Raw genomic sequence first — 18,984 nt, 5'->3', positions numbered from 1 at the left:
CTGATCACATGACCATCTGAGGAATTGTGTATTGATATCACGTGATTTCCTGTGGAAGAAATTAAACTTTCAGCTTTCAAATTATTTTTTATTCTATTTTAGAATTTTAAAATTTAAATTAACAAGTTATGCAGAGCATAATTGAGACATATAATTTCAGTCATAAAAATATATTGTTTTAAGTAGAATATAATTTACACATTATAATGTTAATAAATGTAAAAAGGAAATACCTAAGTTGAGGAAATGATTTTACATAGAAGGTAAATATAACATTTTTCTCAAGTTGTTGCAATTTAAAACAAATTAAATTAGTAATTAATAAACAGCACATACATTATGGTTTTACGATTACAATAATATCTTTAATAAGAATTTGTGCCATGTACTTATACAATAATAATACAAACACTTTATACCTTTTATTCCCATTATCATATTATACAAGTGTGAGAACATAAAAATATTGTTTCATATAAATGCAAAGTTTAAGGACAAACTTACTACTGTCCCCATTGTAATTAATAATTTGAAAATCAAAAACTTAAGACCCAATTATATACTTTTATCTTAAATAGCGCCTATTAATTCATTTCTGATTGGTAAATGCAATAAAATGTCTCTTTCCAGTTTAAAATTAAAATATATTACTCTGTGATAAGGACAAGTATTTAAAAAAGAGTAAATGTTTACAATGAATGAAAGTCTGTATACCTCCTAGTCAGTAATTTATTCGATTTTTTCCTAGTGAACTAATGAATATAAATACTTCTTCTCCTATTTATATTTTGTCCAATTTTTGTATATAAACACTAACCAAAAAGTGAAACACTAAATTACCCCAGCTGGATATCTATATTACTCCAGGACTTTTATACATTATAAAATTTACTCAGATTACCACATGTTATAATCAGAATCGTCCGCTTCAAAGGCCAAAAAGAAACCTAGCAATGTGCAATAAACTATAGCATTACCGGCTAAAGTTAACCAACTAGCACCCCAGTGTATAATATTGCCCCTGGCCAGAACTATAGGCAAGGCAAAGGAACAAACTAAAATACCGACAGTGAGAAAAATTGCAGTTTCAAGACATGAATTGCTTGATCCTGAGTGATCATGGTATCTTCTGGCCATGAGGGTTGGTATTGGCGCGAGAATGTAGAATAAGACCACAAAAAATGGCCACCAAAGCCTAAAAATATTTGTAATTTACCACACAAGTCACTAGAATGCAACAGACTTACCCATATTGTGGTAATGCACATGCTAAGATGACAAATGTCATGCCAACTGAGCCAGCAAATGCTAGTGAAACCAATCTGCAAATATGTTAGTGTAGTAAAAAAGATAGTTAAGTTGGTTGTACATTTTGAAATGTTACAAAAATTGCCAAACATGTTAGTGTTGGTAAAAAGCATCAGTTTTACACCAAATTGTGTATGTTGTACTATTTTATACTAGATTACCCTACTTGAAATATTTAAAATACAGCACCACTGTTGAACTGCATTATGCAAGCTTTCTTTACCTAATTTGCTTACACAGAACAGTGGTTGTGATAAAAAAAATGTTGCAAAATAGTTATAACAGGTTTTAACAACACAAACAAAAAATATAATTATAGTAGTATGATTACTTACGCTGAACAAATCCATAGAACAGCAAGAAGGAACATGAAACAAAAATTATATATTAATAAAGTCAACTTATATTCAAGTCATTTTGCTAGTAATAATAACTAAGCTAAAGTACTGAGTTTTATCAATTTAATTTTGATTCTCAACTTGTACAATAATTTATTCTGAGATTGATCACAATAATAAGTTCATTATGTGATCTGAAAATTAAGTGTTACTTATTTTGGTGTCTCTGATGTTACTGTAAAGCTGTAAGGATGGTTTAAGACCCAAAACTGATTATCATTAACTTAATTAACTGACTTTGGTTTTGTCCCCCTTTTAAATTAGTCTATAAAATATGAATTTGTATAATAAAGAGTTTGTTAAAGAGTGTCCTAAATCATTTAAATGAGTCAATCAGATATATTTAGCCAGGTGACAAGGACAAGGAACCATACTGATATAGGTATCAAGATAAAAAAAAAACAACAAAGATATCAAGACTTTTTAAGATATTTGTAATCAGCAATGAGAAGATAATTAATTATAAATCATGTACCTGCACTAGCTTAATAAATAAAAAATATGTGAATATCACAAATAGCATTCTCTGTTGTTACACTTACATTTTATGCCTGCCATTTTCAATGTGAATTGTTTGCGACAATGAGAATAATCTTATTTAATTGCACTGCTTCCAAGTGGTTTTTTATGTAAACATTATTTTAAAACTCACAATTTCAAAAAATACAAAACAGTAGAGAAAAATGTAAACAGTGAATAATGGAAGAATAATAAAAGTTGACAGACAAATGACACATCAACGTCACAACAAATGTCAAAAGCGCCTGTGCTGGGCTAGAGATGTTCTAACACAGTGCATGTGCTAAACTATCGACCGTTCACAAATCGATTATCATTGAGTTAAGTGTTCCTAGTTTGTGTCTTATTTTGTCTATATAATCGGTTAGATAAGCTTACAACCTGGCTTAAGTTAAGTTGATCTCCACATAAAATGTTATAGATTTAATAAAATGTGTTATTTAATTAGTGATCTATTTTATTAGAGCCTCAACTCTATACATTTTAAAAGCAGAACTTTTTCTAATATACAAATTTTTTAAATATCCTAGGTAATACCAAATTAACGGAGTCATGAAACGTTCATAGCCCTGGTATACAGCAGAGCGAAAGAAATCGATCCAAAATCTACGTCGTCGTATTGAAGCGTCGCGACGCGCACTGACGTCATACCGCCATGCCAACCTGCTCGCACGACACTCTACTAGAAAATATTTATTTTCGTCGCTGGTCCGCGAACAAAAACAATTTCCCACGAAAATTCCCGTCATAATTGAGAAATTTCGGCGTTTAATCGGGAAATCTCGAAGAGATGTGGCGTTAATTAGCCTAATCAGGGAGGGAAGAGCGCGGTTTTTTTTTTACGGGGCGCAAAGTCACTTGTAAACGGTGAAACGGGATGTCGGTGTATCATTTTATTTTTTAGCTATTGACGAGTTATTAAAGGTTTGTCAAAAATGTTTCTGTGATATTATTTTATTAAAAAAACTTTTAAGTTTGTGGTTAAGTTGTCTATCCCGTTTTGTGTGCATATAGTTCAGTGTTTTACATCAAACATTTATTAATGTTAAAAAAAGATTAAAAAACAAAAAGGGGAATTAAAATAGAAAGAATAGAAGTCATAAATTAAAAAAGTGTTCAGTGGTGCCGCATATGAAATTTTATAAACGATTATGGATCCAAGGGGACAAGTAAACAACCTAACATCAGCGAAAAACAGGTTGATAAACGTTAACAAAATTACGGACCACTGATATAGGACAGGACACAATCATGGGAAACTCCTGCAGCAGTGGGCAAGCCCACAAGGACAAAGATAACATGTCACAAAGATCAGAAGAGTGAGTATTCTAGTTTATTTTATATGGTTTATACAGAGTGGACGAGAATTAAATAGGTCAAAACAATCGTTTTTTTGATATTTAGAAAGTTAGTTAATAAACACACGCGTAAACCAAAATACAAAAAGTCTCTTATTGCTTTTTTTTAAAGAAATGTTAGAAAGTAGAATATTTGTGTTAAATAGTAAAAAAATGTAAAATTTGCACTCTCTGGAAGATATAAAATCTATAAAAATGTAGATACAAGTTTTTTCATTAATAATGAGTACAGTTTGAATAATAAAGAGATTTTATATTCTAAACATCAGAAATTTCAATTCTTGAACCTAGAAAAGTACCAACCGCAACATAGGTTGTGTCAAAAACTAGTCACAAACCTATTCTTATATCATTTTGACACCCTGTATATAAAGTTTCAACTTGAATAGTGCATCACAGAAAAGATTCAAATAAATTGGTGCATCCTCTGTAGGTATATGAAAAACACGGTGGCTCAAATTGAGTTTTGTTTTGGAGCCAACTGTCAATTAAAATACAGGCATATCGCACGGGTGGAATCGCCTCTCTGATTGGCCTATATCATATCATGCATAAATCCACCTTTTTGTTTTACAATGTAGTGCATATTTTCTTAAATGATTGTATATTCAATACATATTTTTATACTTGCCACTTACGCACAGAACTTGGTTCAATAACAGAACTGAAAGTGTACGTATTGACGTCATAAAGCGCAACAATGACGTCATTTCGCGATCTGGGATGTTTTGACCTAGTTTTAGAGAGTGTTTTCATAGGGAGGCTGCCGGCAAAACGGCCTTGGCCAAAAATTGGACCGAGGACATGGCAAAAAGACAGTGTATCTTAAGCTTAAATTTATTATTTCTACCTGCAATAAACGCTTTGGTTTTTTCTACCCGAAGGTCGGCCAGTTATCAAGTCAGAACGTCTCTGCCATCGGAAAAGCAACAAACGTTACTAAATCACATCACCACCCCTCACAGTGGGGTGATATTGGAACCGAGCACTGCTGGGCAACCCTATGGTATACAGCAAGCTCCCACAGGGCCAAAACCACTAACGGATCTAAAAAATCCCAGTTTGGCCAAACTAATAAAAGGAACTTCAGGTGAACAACTTTGCCTTTTTTTCCCTGAATTCTTGTTTGTCAACAAAATTTTATATTAAATGATTTTAGATTCAATGTCAATTTCATCTCCTTTGAGCCCCAAGGGTTTCGAAAAACTCGCCGACGACGTCCCTAAAGAATTGTCCTGTCTCACGGAAAACTTGCAGCACTTGGTGATGGGTAGGATAGCTCACGTGAAGGCTTCCTTAAGAAGTAGAAAAATTGTTATCTACGTCTGCGCGGCTGATTCTCAAGGTGTGTGAAACTTAAAGAAAGTTAACCTGTAGCTATTAATACCTGTATAAGGTTTATATAAATAAAATGCCGCGGAATCCCGGATGCACTCAGATATAAATAAAAATCAAATCATATTTTTGGCACTAAAGTGTTAATAACTCTACCGGGTGTCCAAACTATTTTTGATTATCTAATGTGTTTTCCTACAAATTATGTTGTTTTGTTTGAGATAACAGATATTTCTATAAATTGTCTTCAGACTGTACAATAGAAAAAGGCTCTCTACACAACATAGTGTATCCGACACTGAGACAGTATTGCCGCTCTAGAGGTTACGAACTGCATATCGTCGATCTGCACTGGAAAACTTTACTGGAAAAGCAACAAGATCACGAATTTCCCGAACTGTGCATTGGAGAACTTACAAGTAAGCAAAGTTTCCACCGTTTTCATTTTAAAAATTTCTAATTTTTTAAAAAGGACAAATGGAAGTCGCCTACGTGATTCCAGTACTATTTCTCAACAATTCGCTTGGAACTCAGTTGCTTCCTATAACTATTGAGAGCACTGATTTCAAAATGGCGCTTGAAGGTACCGATAATCAAACTGCCCAAGGTTTGCTCAAGAAATGGTAAGTAGCCAAGCCAAGCAGTTAGTCCCAACAGTCCCAAAAACAGACTTTTCTGGAAAGTTAATTTACTTTTATATGGACAGTTAATAATTTTCTCTTGACAAAGAATCTCCTGGATGATCTCTCTTCATCACTTCCTCCTTTTACTGTCGTCGATGTGGTTCTTTCTCTCTTTCTGTGGACTGCAACAATAGTTACCAAGCTGTAGCAAATAGATTTATTGTCAATGATTCTCTCAAAATATTCAACGTTTTTTGTTTTGTTATGTCCAAAGAAACTCTTACTTTAATAATTCAATTCAGACTAGTTTCTTCAATTTTCTTCCATCATTTGAACACTACTGCTTTTCTTTTAGGTATATGCTAGACAGTGATGCCCAACCACCTTGCTATAGACTTAGACCAATTTCCTGTCACATACCCGGCTTCAACCAAAGCTCACTAACCGAAAGGGAGCAGGCTTTTCAGGAATGGGCAGATGAAATTGATAAAATGTTGGCTGTGCTAATTCAAGTATTTACTGGAGAACTGAAAGATAGCTACTTAACTACAGTGGTCGAACAAGTAATTTATATATTACAAGAACTTCTAGACTAACATAACAGTCTTACCAAACTAAATTTTACAGGAAGTCCATAATACCGTGTTTATGAGTCAAGAAATGGCCAAAAGGTGCATATGGATGAATCGAGTTTACACTCCAACACCTAAAACCCCCGACAATCCCACTCGCGGTGAAGAAGAAGCAAGCAGAAGACTGAACGCTCTTCAGAAAGATCTTCGAGTAAATTTAACTTTTTAACACCACTTTTTTACACTTAAAATCTGAATTGCAGGACCAACTGACTGAGAAACATATAGTCCGGATACAAGTGAAATATTCTGAATCTGGACTAAACTTGGACATTCCTGAACATAAAGATTATGTGGATACTGTAACTACACATCTGCAGAAACATTTGCAGGAAACTATTGATGGGATCATAGAAGAACATACGAATAAGAGTATGATAAGGCCAAGTTATGGAATTGAAGCTAGTTTATTTGAAGAGCTGAATCAACAGACGTATTTTTGTCAAAAAGCTTCTCAATGTAGCATTAATCGCGAGAGGACTTTGGAAGAAACTTATTCGTAAGATTAAAAACTAACTTAAGAAAATTAATTAATACTAACTCAGTTAATATTCAAATCAGTTACCTTTCAAGTGACAAGTCCCATCCATTGGTGTTGGTAGGACCTAGTGGGTGCGGAAAAACCACCCTTTTATCAAAAATAGCCATTCAGTGCCCTTCAAAACTCCCCGAAGCTTTTCTCATCCTAAGATTTGTAGGAATCAGTGCTCAGAGTAGCACTTTGGAACAATTGCTCAGCTCTATAACGAATCAGTGCTCCATTTTAGCTCACGGACACAAGTGTTACTGTACTCATGTAAGTGGCAGAGCAAATGGGCTAACCAATCACATTAAATTGAGATTTTTAATGCAGAATATGGAAGAATACGAAAAAGTTTTGCCCAATTTACTAAAAGCAAACAGTTTGCAGCGTCCATTAATTATTGTCGTGGATGGGTTGGATCAAGTGAAAGAGTACAGTTCGACCAGTATAAAGTGGATACCTAAGAAGTTGCCTGATAATGTTAAGTTAATAATTTCCGTGGCAGAAGGTAATATTTTTTATATAAATATGTTCCATGATCAATGAATTGCATTAATGTTACTTTTGTAGGAAGTAAAATGCATCAAGATTTAAAATCACATTTACCAGAAAATTCGTACGTGAATATGCCCATGTTAGGACAATCTGAAGCAAAAACCATCCTTATGTCCAGTGTTATGCAGTACAATCATAGTATCAGCTCCAAAATTCAAGATTGTGTTCTGAAATCAGTGCAGGAGTGCACTATACCTTTGTACTCCAAGGTAGGATGTTTTCAAGACCTTGTTCTGACTATTTTGACGTTTATATGCAGGTTTTAGCATGGCAAACATCCTGGTGGACGGAGAAAGACCACGAAATTCACACCAAGGGTAATCTACCAGAACAACTCGATTTCATGTTGGAAGAACTAGAAAACATCTTAGGTCAGCCACAAGTTGAACATTCTTTAGCTTTAATCACTTGCAGCAAACATGGAGTGACCGATTCAGAAATGTTGGATTTGCTGGCGTTTGATGACAATTTTCACAGCAGCACCACGTTTGGTACTGTGTGTTATCTACTTTTTTGTTGTCAAGTTAACAAGTGTTTTTCAGTTCCTTGGGCTCCAGCTTGTTTGGCATGGCCCAGACTTATAAAGCACCTAGCGCCCTTTTTAATCTGGTCTTTAACAGGAGGCGTACTGGGCATTCAATGGAAAGACAATTTACTGAGAAAAGCAGTGTTGAATAGGTACAACAAATTTAAAAGTTGGGCCCATGAGACTTTATTCAACTATTACGAAGTACGTGGTTTAGGTCATTGTAGAAAAATCGTTAATTCGTTTTGTTTTTAGGGTAAATGGTGGCAAGACAAACCACCTAATTTGCAAGCTCGATTGGTTACTCAAGTCAATGATTTTGGAAAATGGTAGGTTTTTTGGTAGGCAAATTCTGGTATCTTGGTAATACTGAAATATTCTAAATTTCTAGTTATAATAGGAGAAAACTAGATGAGCTACCGTATCACTATTATCATTTGAACCGAAACCTGGAAACTTCTCAATACTTGTCTAATATATCCTGGATCTACGACAAGCTTTGCGGTTCTAGTGTGTTTCAAGTGCTCGAGGATATTGCCTTGCCCAAGGCAATTTCCAGTGATTTTGTACTGACATTGAAAGAGTTTCTGGAACGACATAGTGGAACTTTAAATTATGACGGAAAACAGTTTTATGCTCAACTCTACACATTTTTAAGAGACAGACGGAGAGAAGGTCAAATTGCGAGTCTGTACAAAACGTGTCAGAACCCTCCCGTTTTGACTTTAATTCCTTTAAATGTGGAAGTTTTGGATGGCAAAGAGGTGGTCTATTTTTAGCTGTATTAACATTAGTATTATAACGATTACAATGTTTCAGGATAATTTAGTAGATCCACAAAATCCAGTCAAATTAGACTTATTAGTGAGAATCCCCAACTCCAATAGATTTATAATTACAATTTCAACGTGTAACGAAAGTATTTGCGTGTGGGATATTATAGAGTATGTATAGTAAGCAATAGTGAAAACTGACCAGTTAATTTGTATGGGTTATTTTAAGGTGCAAACCAGTTAGAACGTTAACGGGCATTCCACATCCTACCAATCTAATTCCCATAGACGAGTTTAAGTGCATCGTGCTGTGTAGAAGAGAATTGAGAATTTACAATTTGAATAATGGTAGTTTTGTCACTAAACTCAAAGGAGTAATGAACCAGAAAATGCCCTTTTATGGTTTGCACGATAAAAGCCATCTGGTAGCCCTACATAGGAATAGAATGTATATTAATTTAATGAATCTAGAGAGTGGTAAGTAACTTTATAATAAATAATTTGCAGTATTGGTATGGTAAAAGCTTTACAGGTGATTGTGTAACGACTTTCAAAGCTGGTGAAGACCGATTTCTAAATTCCCTGCTGGTTTCGGGGGACGGAAGAGTCCTGGTCTGTGGCGATGAAACCCAAAAACCTTTTCCCCTCCTAGTTTGGAATTTAAAGTCCAAGAAACTTCTATACGACCTTAGAATACCTCATCACGATTTTATCACTTCGCTCAGTGCTATAACTTATGAAGGTAGTTTTATCTTAGGCAGTTCACATGTTCTTGATAACACAATAATGTTGTAGGTAACTATGTGTGCTGCGTGTGTCATGAAATAGACGACGAAAGTCCCAATTTTATTGTGGTGTATGATTTGCAAAGTGGGACACTTTTCAAAAAATGGAAACCGTCTTGTAATACTGTATCATTGGAAATTAGCTCTCAAGGTGGCTGTGTTATATCAGGACTAGAAGACGCTAGAGTTTTGGTTTGGGACTTAATTACCGGTGAGATAATTTGTCAGTTTTTTTGAGGATGAATTTGAAATAACATTTCAGGAAATTGCCGGTTTTCTCTGAGTGGACACACTGCCCCAGTGTCCAGTCTAAAACTGGATTCTACTGGTGCTCTTTGCCTATCAACAGACGTGGAAGGCAGGGATCGATCAATAAGACTGTGGGATTTGAACAAAGGTAATTTATCTACAGAGTGTCTTAGCTTTGAATGGCCAAACTGTAAACCTTTATTGTCAAAAAAGTTGCTTGAAAATTACTTCTTTTGCTCAACCAATCACAAACAGTGCTTCCCATTGGACTTATAATTGTAGAGCAACAAATTCCAGGTACCTTATTAGCGGTTTACACTCCGAAAGTGAAAATCACAGCTTGCGAAGTAACTAGCAACGGTCAACACGTAGTTTTGGCACTACAGGGTCAGGAAAACATTGTAACCCTCCAACTCCGCGGCCCCGGAATTGAAGAGAGTCAATTAGACGAAACGTACGGCGACGAGGAGAATACCGGCAAAAGTTGGCAACTTACCGACGATATTACCACTTGAATTTATTAGTGACAGCACTAAATAAGTTTTAGGAGGATTTATGTGAAAAAGACAATTTTTTTGTTTCTGACAATATTATTTGAACTGAAGTAAAAAAAAAACGAAAATTGTAGAGTTCGGAGGTCTTAGAGTCGTTGACATTTTAAAGAGTTTAGAGAATCAGACAGTGCAACCAGCTATAAAAGGACCAAAACATTTAAACCAAAAAGAAGACCAAAGAAAAATGAAATGATGGGAATCAAGAACAATTAATATAAATACAGACTAAACCAAAATATTAAACAAATTTAGTTAAAATGTATATAATGTCTGTAATTATTGCACAAAACTCGGACAAACATTAAACAGGCACAGAGTTTTTCTTGCTAAATACTCAATAAATTACATAATTATGTATATTATATTGATATTAAGATAAAGGCATAATAGCATCATCTGACCCATTGAGAGAATATTGTTTATTATTTATACAGGACATACAAGATCACACGGCCCTTATATTAATCAACATTATGTTCCAGAAAATGTTTAAAAACACAGATATTCTATACAGGTGTGAATTCATGAGAAATCAACGGTAGGTAACCATTGCAAATAGATAAAACCTAAAATACTTGTATTAACAGTACAACTACTTTGTTGGTTGTTTTAATACAATATTTGACTTATAAGAAAATTAACGGATTTCATTACTTAATTAAAAAAAGACATTTTATCAAGTAAGTTTACACAGTCTCAGAAGGGAGATATACAGGAGTTTCTGCTTGCAATTAAGTGTTGATAAATGCGTATACAAGGTGTTCTAAAATGCTGAATGAGGGGATGCAATGTCGAGACACCAAGTTAAGCATAATTATTGAGGAACACCTTGTCTAATTCCAGAATATATTCTACAAAAAAGTAGTAGTTCAAATTTTTAATATTACATTTTAAAGACAGTTGTAGATATTGAAATATTTTAAGAAATGTTGTAGAGATGTGTTTTCTTTGTGAAACGATTTTTTTCTATTTTTGTCCTCTAACATAGTGACCGACATTAACGGACATTTCCAGTCGGCCACCCTGTACTTATATTTCTAAAAAATGACTTCTTCCATCTACCTGCCCTTGATCGTGTGGGTTTTACAATAAACACCCATCAGTAGAGACATATACTTCTTCTCACCTTTAATTCAAAACATATGACCTTTTCTAAATATCTATAAAAAGCAAATCTTGGCAACTTCCTTTATACTATAACTATAGTTAAGTGCCGACCTTTGTAGTGTTTTAAATAATATTAAATAATTTATATTAAACTGAGCAACTATAAGTACATAATACCTATATAGTAAAACAAAAAATTCCTACTACTGTGTAATAATTCAAACATACTCCAATAAATAAGTGAGACAGAATTTTAAATATATATTATCGTGTTTGTGCTGGCAACAACTCGTTTATATATTGAAGATTCACCCTAAAAACGCCTGTAAAGTAATAAATCAAATAGGTATATGATATTTTTGCGTTCTACTGTGTATACAGGGTGACTACTAAAGACGAGTGAACCCGCCGAGATAGCAATATAGCAACACATGTAATATTGATGATAAAGCTGTAGGGCCTAAAAGGGCAACACACAAATTATTAGTTCTAGGAGCATGTCAATCGGTTATCATTACATTTTAAAATAATAATTATTATAGGACTAAAAATGCCAATTTTTTCCAAATATGTACAACTTTACTCATTATATGAGCTGTGTGTAGATTATGATTCACGTTGTTAAGATTGTTAATTTATAAAAAAATTTCTTATTTGTTGTTACTGCGAAGTAATAGAGATTGTTTTATTTTACTGAAGCTTTCCAGAAACATTATACTTTTGTTCATATACTACAAAAAAACAAGCAATTCCATATTTAACAAAGCAGATCTGTACGGTATAGACAAATGTAAAAATCTGTTATTGCACTAATCCCATCTGGAATGGGAGTTTATTTGTGTAAGAGGTTCATTCGTTGAAATGCAAGTAATAAACGGAATCAATTATGTGTAGCGCATTTTCATTGCTCAAGAGTTTAATAATTGAAAAGTACCATAATTAGTTCGATCTGTTTAGTGTTTAACCTTATGGATTTTCAAATCCTAATCCTTTATTTATTAACTGGGAATTCAAAATTGTGAAATCCTAAAGTAGCCAAATTGGGAAAAATATTAAAAATACCTACTAAAGAACCACTTTATTAGACTGAACTAACTGACCAGATTACTCAATTCACTGTTGTTCAAACAACTATTTCATTTTATTTAAACAACATACATATAATGTTCAAAAAGTCCAACTATCTTTAGCCACTTTACGAACGTTATAAACCGGCCGATTTTTATGCGTTTCCCCATGTTCTTTAAAAGTTTTCGAATCAAAACAATGATAGTAACATACCCCGCAAGTAAACCAATTTCCCGACTTGTACGCCGCTTCTTTCTCCGCGTTCCAATGTAATTTGGTATGTTTATCCAAGGCATCCTGGAGGTTGGTTTTAAAGTTGCATTGATCACAACTAAACACCGGTAAATTGGGGTTGTATTCCAAAGAAATAGTTGGGGTTTTCAGTTGTTTGGACTTGATGTATAGTGGATAATTGCTGCTAGATCGTGGTACAAAATTACGATTAGCCTTGATGATTTTAGTGTCCTGTACGGTTTCCCCTTTGTAGACTGTGTATGTGATTCTAAGGTCAAAATTGTTGTCTTCCTTAGCGTGAACGTAAGTATGCGAGTTTAAAGACTCTCTACAAAGTAAAGACACACCGCACATCCAACATTTGTAAGACACTTTTCCTGGTTGGGTGTGGTCAATTTTAACTCGTTTTCCTTGGGGAGTTTTCGGTTCCTTTTTGATTTTCTTAGGGCATTTTGCAGCGTGCTCTAACATTTTGTTCACGTCATATAAACAATAATAAGTGCAACCCGGATTTTGACACTTAATTCGCAAACCATTTTTCGGGAGTTGTGGTATTTGCTCTTCCTGGTTAACCACTTCGATTCGTATTACTTCACTGTAGTCTTTATCGCTTGAGGCGTCTTCTTCTAGAATGTCACTCTCCAAGGCGTTAACCCATGAATCGTTCACTTCACCTAAGTAAATTTAAAAATTATTATAATTTGTCGTTTTTGTTTGTTATAATAATTATTGTTCATTTAAGTTTAATGTGCAAAGTTGCCACACTACCTCCTGAAAATGTACAGCATTGTCATTGATTGTATGGTGACAAATTGTGTGTTTCGTACAGTTATGCCCTTGATTCATTCATGAATGGTAAGTCCACATTTGCAGCATTTGCGTAAATCCCAGCACAGTCTTGTGTCTTGTTTTCTTGACCAATCACCAACTATGAACAGACTATGATTTCCGCAAATTATGCACATGCATAGACTTAACCATTAAGTTGACAAATCTGTGTTTTTAACCCTTTGTCACTAAATTTAAATCTATGACAATGTCGAACCAACATTTTCAACATGAAAATTGCTTGTTAAACTGAAATATTGCTTATTTATATCAAATCGACTTACTTTCTTTGGAATCAAGCTGCGTTTCCGGTGATTTGCGTTTTAAACCATTTTCACGGCTCAATCTAAAATTAAAAATAAACTCACACAACTACCATCAATAATTTTCAAATAACCAACCATACCTTGATAACTTGTCATCATTATTCTGACTACTGATGGATACTTCCACTAAACAATTCTTAGCCTGATTAACTAAAGAAGATTGAAACAATGAACGTGTTACAATATGTACTTACAAACACTCACCAATGTCACTTTCACTGACTTCGTGCACGTCCAAGAAGTGATTTTTTAAAAGTTTGGGATATTTAGTCTCAAAACAGCAATATTCAAAGGGACAAAAAAGGCGCTTTTTTCCTTCGTGATGAGCCAGGGACTGGTGAATGCCCATTTGGATAGCCGTGACCGATTTATGACCGCATTCGGCACACAAGTGATCTTCGTTGACATTTTCTGTATTTTTTTCATCATCGAAAACCACCTCTTCTGTGTACGCAGCAAGATGAAGCTGGGAGTTGTGTTCGCACAGTTTCTTAGTACTGTAAGCTTGAAAATGACAATTGCAGCAAATATTTACTTCAATTTATACAGGGTGTGACATAACTTCTGACGAAAAAGTTGCATTATGCTTTAACACCTTGTAGAGTTTTGCAGTGTGTCTATTTGTTGATATATTTATGGTACACCCTGTACAACACAACAACTACACCATTATTTGCTTTGACATTGTAGTGTAAAATACACATCAAGTAGGGTTTACACTCTACAAAAGCTATCAACTTGTGACTGTGTTTACTTGGCTGCATAAACAGTAACTTACCAGTGTAGCTACAATTGGCGCAATTCTTTCCAGTCAAGTAAGTAAATGTGCCTGAACTGACTGGTTTATGATCTTCATACGTGAGAAACGTCATCGTCGACATTCCATGGCTTCCACCATGTGCGTAAGCCGTTTCTTCGGCAGTACTTTCGTGAAAACATGCAAAACAATACCAACGTCGTCCCACTGGTTTAGATTTGTGATCCCTAAAAATAGTTTTTCTTATTTAAACTAGTCCTGTGGGAAAAATGGTAGTATATAGGACAAATCAAACTAGATGAAGATGACGTCCAGGCATTCACACCTTTCAAAAGTTTGTGCCAACAGAAACAAACCAAATTACCAGTTGAATTATTATTACTATGGCAACATTGCAACTTTCTTCGGTACATAAATTTCTGTATATGTTTTAGTTGACCTACCCTTCTGTTGTGATAGCCATTTGAAGCTTCGACTCCAAATCAGATTTTTTAATAATATTATGCGAACTTGTTAAATGTTCCTTCATATCATCTCTGCAAGTACAGCAAATTACATTGGGTTCAAATTTTTCTAAACCACATTACTTCTTTTCACCGTCAAACAAACAGTACTTTATAGGGCATTGAAATGGTTTTTCTTTGTTTTCCATGGACTTGCTTGTAGTATCTTCCAACTCAACATCACTTTCCTCATTAGAATTAGGTAGAAACTCTTTTAATATGGCATCTTTCAAGTTTTTTGCTTCGTCCGAATAGCGAAAAGTGGCCAATTCCCGCTTAGATCCATCAAATATCGCTCGAAAAGAAACCATTTCCTTGTCGTGCTCCTTGCCATGCTCGTAAGCTTCGGCGACGTTTCCTTGGTACTGACAATGAGTGCACTTTAGTAACCATTGCAAAAAGCTTTCATTTTCTCTGCAATAAATGTATTTTCTAGTTTTTACCCATTGATGGAGTAATAGAGAAACAAACCTGTGAACCAAATAATTGTGACAGGACAATTTGAACTCGCCTTGTATCCCCATAGAGCAAATGGAACAAGTTAATTCTACATTTTGGTGAAAAGTGGTTGTGTGTACTTTTATTGCTCTACGGAACTTGGAGGTAAACTCACAGTGGCTACATTTGAATCTGAAAATATTTGTTAATAAATACATTTTGTTGTCAGACTTCATTAGGTATATTACCTTATTGGTTTAGACTGATCAGGTAGTACTTCCTCTATAGTTTTGTCAGCCTTACTCTTTTTCTGGTCTTCTTTTGGAAGATCTGTAGAAAAGTCAAAATTGTTTTTGGTATAAAATATTAAGTGAACCAAAAATCGGTGATTAAGTAGTATATGAAGATGTGGTTTAACTTTAGATTGACAGAATCGGTTAAACAATACCCTTAATACCTCCCATTCTATCAGTGTATTTAAAAAACGAAAATTTCAAGAACAAATAAGTGCTTTTTTTGGGAATTTTCACCTATAATAATTTAAGATTCTTTCAAAGTCAAAATATTTATTAAGATTTGTTTCTCTTGGCTGTTTTAGTGGTTATTTTTTTTTCAAAAGCTTCTACGATGGAATAGTCTCTATTTTCGGAAATTTTCAGTTTTTTTCATCTTTAGAAAAACAGAGAAAAGTGATCTGATTTGAAACCAAGAAAGAATAAACTCAGACAGCCAATACAAAATTATTCTGAACATAAAGTTCTCAATGACAATAACAAAATTGACTACCAAACTAACTGTTTTAGTACTTATTTTTAAATTAATTTAATAAATTATTAAACATACTTGATTTTTTGGTGGCCCGATTCAGGTTGACAAAACCAAATGCGTGATTTTGATACATTATTTTAAAAGTAGTCTTCGACTTGGAATGAACGGTTATGTGCTCATAACAAGAATAAATGTCTCCTTCGTACGAACACAAAACGCACCGCAAATTCCATGAAGGAACCACTTTTAAATTTCTGAAAAATATATTATTATATAGATATAGATTTGTCTCACCCTCAATTATAATTTTTTTCACATACTTATGAATTAAAAAATCATGTAACATCAGTTGGTACAGTCCTCGTATGATCGAGTGGCATGTAGCGCATTTTTCCATTCTGTGGTGTTGTTTGGTGTGATTGTATATCCGCCATGGTGAGATATCGACCAAATCGCAGTACATACATTTAGTACTACTATAAATTTATTATATTACAAAAGTCACTTGTCTAGATGTGTAAAAATACTACTTTTTAACACAAGCTTTTCCGGGGTTTTGGTGGATACTCTCAAGATGTTTTTTGCATTCTTTTACAGTGAAAAAAGTGTCGTCACATTTACTGCACTCTTCCAGCGAGCTATAAATAAGATCTGAGTGAATTTCTTTATGGTTTTTAAGCTCATCCAGATTTGTTGAGCAGTAGTCACAGTATTCGCATTTAAAACGGCGACCGGTGGTAATAATGTCATTTTTATGGACCACTTGATGGTTCCTAATCCCAGGACGCAGTTTGCAGCTGTAAAATTACTCTAAAATTAATATATTACAAGTAAAACAAATAAGGTCAATACCTGAAAAAATGACGTCTCAAAGAGTGCTTCCGAGGTGTTTGGTAGGAGCATTTGGTACAGTGGTACAATATGGGCAGCTTTAAAATGTCATCCTAAAATATATAATATTAATAATTTTGATTTCTTTTGTAAATTAAATTTTACTTGTAAGTTGTGACTGCTATCATCAGTCAGGTTATCCTCATCATCACTTATTGTCATGACTGGATTAGCTGCAAAAAATATACTTTTCACATTTCTTAATTTTTATCGATATTTGCAATTATTGTATGTATTTGTTGAGTAAATGAGGTACAAAGAGAGCTAATTTAAAAAATACTGAAGTCCAATAAAATTTTATTAAACCAGAATCCAAATAGTATTTAGGTATCTAAGGACCAAATGTTCGCCTAACAAATCTTCACTTTAGTTGAATTGAAAGTTCTTGTTAAAAGTTGAATTATTACAATACTTATGTCCACTAAGCAGTATTAATGGGTTTGTCTTATTAATAACAGTTGTATTATTAAACATTATGTGAATTTTGTAATAATATTACTACAGAACAGAGTATGAAGCAAATACTGAGTACTCAAGTACAGTAAGTACTTCCTCATCTCTAGTTGCATTATACATATTTGATTTTAGAGACCACTCACTCATCACTCAATAAATACTCCATTGTATTGTCAATAACTCTGTTATTTTGACAATTATAGGGTGGTTCAATATACCAATTTGTAACCCTTGAAATTCTCTTTTGACCACCCTGTATAGCGTTTTTACCTAAAACGTCGAATAAGTGAGTTATTTACTGTTAAAACTAAGTTGTATGATTTTGACAGTTTTTACTGTGACAGCCCATAACTCTGTTATTTTGACAGTTACAGGGTGGTTCAATATACCAATTTGTAACCCTTGAAATTGTCTTTTGATCACCCTGTATACCATATATAGTAAAAATGTCACGTTACCGAAAGATTAAGCTTTTATACCGGGAATGTTGTCCAGAAGGGATAAATGTATAAATAATATTTTTTTAAAAATTCATATTATTTTGAGAAGTGTTGAGGTTAGGTATACAACATTTTTCAGAAAGTTTCCGGTAATTTTCTGGAAAAAATTGGAAAATCTGAAAATTCAAAAATAAATCGTTTTTTAATTGTACAACAATCCAATATCAATTCAAATAAAGTTTATTGTACTTTTTATCATTTACCACCGTTTGCACCGTCGTTTTGAAAGCCGAGTTTAATTTAAGTGTGGGTCACACTGTGACAGGACAGGTGAAAATGTCACAATCTAAACCACACTTAACTTAAGCTATTAGAATTAGAATGCATGATAAGTTTCACAACAACAGTGACAAAGTTTGACAGTTGTTTTCCCTGGAAAAATTTCCATTTAAAAATTAAGTTGCAAACACGGAAGTATATTTCCGGTAAATTTCCAAAAATGAAAATTTTTCGAATGTAATAACTAATTTCAATTAAATATCTTTGAAAATGAGCAAACAAACGACGATTCTAACCTAATTTTGTCCTACGTTTCCTGTAAAACAGCTGACAATGACTGTTTGCGAAAGTCTATAATGCACATTATGAGTTTTCTATCTGGTGAAACTAAAATTTATTAAGAACTTACTTTGTCTATTTTACTGTTATTAAAAAAGGCATACCTATATCGTGAATGTGTTCGTTTTCCTAACATTCCAAAAATACTGCGTTAACAACCTTTTTGGAATTCGACTGAGTAAAAACAAGTGGAAGAAGTAAGTTGGGTATGCTATTAAAGCCAGCACAATTTTGCAATCCACAAAACTTACCGACTATGTTTTTCACTAAATATTTACAATATTATCAAAAAGCAACGAAACAAATAATAATTAGTAGATAACAGATGCTTATTTCAGCAACGTTAACTAAAAACACTAAAATTTACAAAGGTTGGGTCTTCTTTTCAATTTCGAGCTGTCATTTGGCTATT

The 18,984-nt window shown here is 33.7% G+C and overlaps 3 protein-coding genes across 6 annotated transcripts; 1 reads left to right on the top strand and 2 right to left on the bottom strand.

Annotated features, from left to right (window-relative positions):
- The first annotated feature begins 43 nt into the window (after positions 1 to 43).
- Positions 44 to 12,134, top strand: LOC145725337 (NACHT and WD repeat domain-containing protein 2). Its single transcript, XM_081974051.1, has 22 exons — positions 44 to 263; positions 2,756 to 3,544; positions 4,468 to 4,673; positions 4,743 to 4,928; positions 5,170 to 5,337; positions 5,391 to 5,541; positions 5,897 to 6,104; positions 6,169 to 6,324; positions 6,377 to 6,672; positions 6,735 to 6,969; positions 7,027 to 7,204; positions 7,267 to 7,460; positions 7,511 to 7,742; positions 7,794 to 7,981; positions 8,033 to 8,106; positions 8,169 to 8,541; positions 8,597 to 8,721; positions 8,780 to 9,027; positions 9,083 to 9,292; positions 9,346 to 9,546; positions 9,598 to 9,732; positions 9,882 to 12,134. Exons 2-22 carry the CDS (start codon positions 3,477 to 3,479, stop codon positions 10,097 to 10,099), a joined length of 4,050 nt encoding a protein of 1,349 aa, XP_081830177.1. The 5' UTR covers positions 44 to 263; positions 2,756 to 3,476; the 3' UTR covers positions 10,100 to 12,134.
- LOC145725342 (leptin receptor gene-related protein) lies at positions 624 to 1,802 on the bottom strand. Its single transcript, XM_081974061.1, has 3 exons — positions 1,644 to 1,802; positions 1,248 to 1,322; positions 624 to 1,195 (listed from the first exon to the last, which is right to left on the bottom strand). Exons 1-3 carry the CDS (start codon positions 1,676 to 1,678, stop codon positions 898 to 900), a joined length of 408 nt encoding a protein of 135 aa, XP_081830187.1. The 5' UTR covers positions 1,679 to 1,802; the 3' UTR covers positions 624 to 897.
- Positions 12,135 to 12,308: 174 nt separating the features above from the next.
- On the bottom strand, positions 12,309 to 18,962 carry LOC145725338 (uncharacterized). Of its 4 annotated transcripts, none has more exons than XM_081974053.1 (15): positions 18,824 to 18,962; positions 17,164 to 17,231; positions 17,020 to 17,111; positions 16,698 to 16,964; positions 16,488 to 16,643; positions 16,243 to 16,421; positions 15,648 to 15,729; positions 15,433 to 15,591; positions 15,046 to 15,375; positions 14,902 to 14,994; positions 14,480 to 14,685; positions 13,906 to 14,205; positions 13,782 to 13,851; positions 13,660 to 13,721; positions 12,309 to 13,221 (listed from the first exon to the last, which is right to left on the bottom strand). In XM_081974053.1, exons 2-15 carry the CDS (start codon positions 17,218 to 17,220, stop codon positions 12,413 to 12,415), a joined length of 2,862 nt encoding a protein of 953 aa, XP_081830179.1. In that variant the 5' UTR covers positions 17,221 to 17,231; positions 18,824 to 18,962; the 3' UTR covers positions 12,309 to 12,412. The 4 variants fall into 4 exon arrangements, with proteins under 4 accessions (XP_081830179.1, XP_081830181.1, XP_081830178.1 ...); XM_081974055.1 differs by lacking the exon at positions 18,824 to 18,962 and adding an exon at positions 18,643 to 18,702; XM_081974052.1 differs by lacking the exon at positions 18,824 to 18,962 and adding an exon at positions 18,204 to 18,419.
- Positions 18,963 to 18,984: the final 22 nt, after the last annotated feature.

Source organism: Ips typographus, linkage group LG2 (genome assembly GCF_016097725.1).
Source record: "Ips typographus isolate SLU linkage group LG2, UJ_Ityp_2.0, whole genome shotgun sequence".
NCBI lineage: Eukaryota > Metazoa > Arthropoda > Insecta > Coleoptera > Curculionidae > Ips > Ips typographus.
The sequence above is the reverse complement of the archived record's forward strand: the minus strand, read 5'-3'. Positions and strand labels throughout refer to the sequence as shown.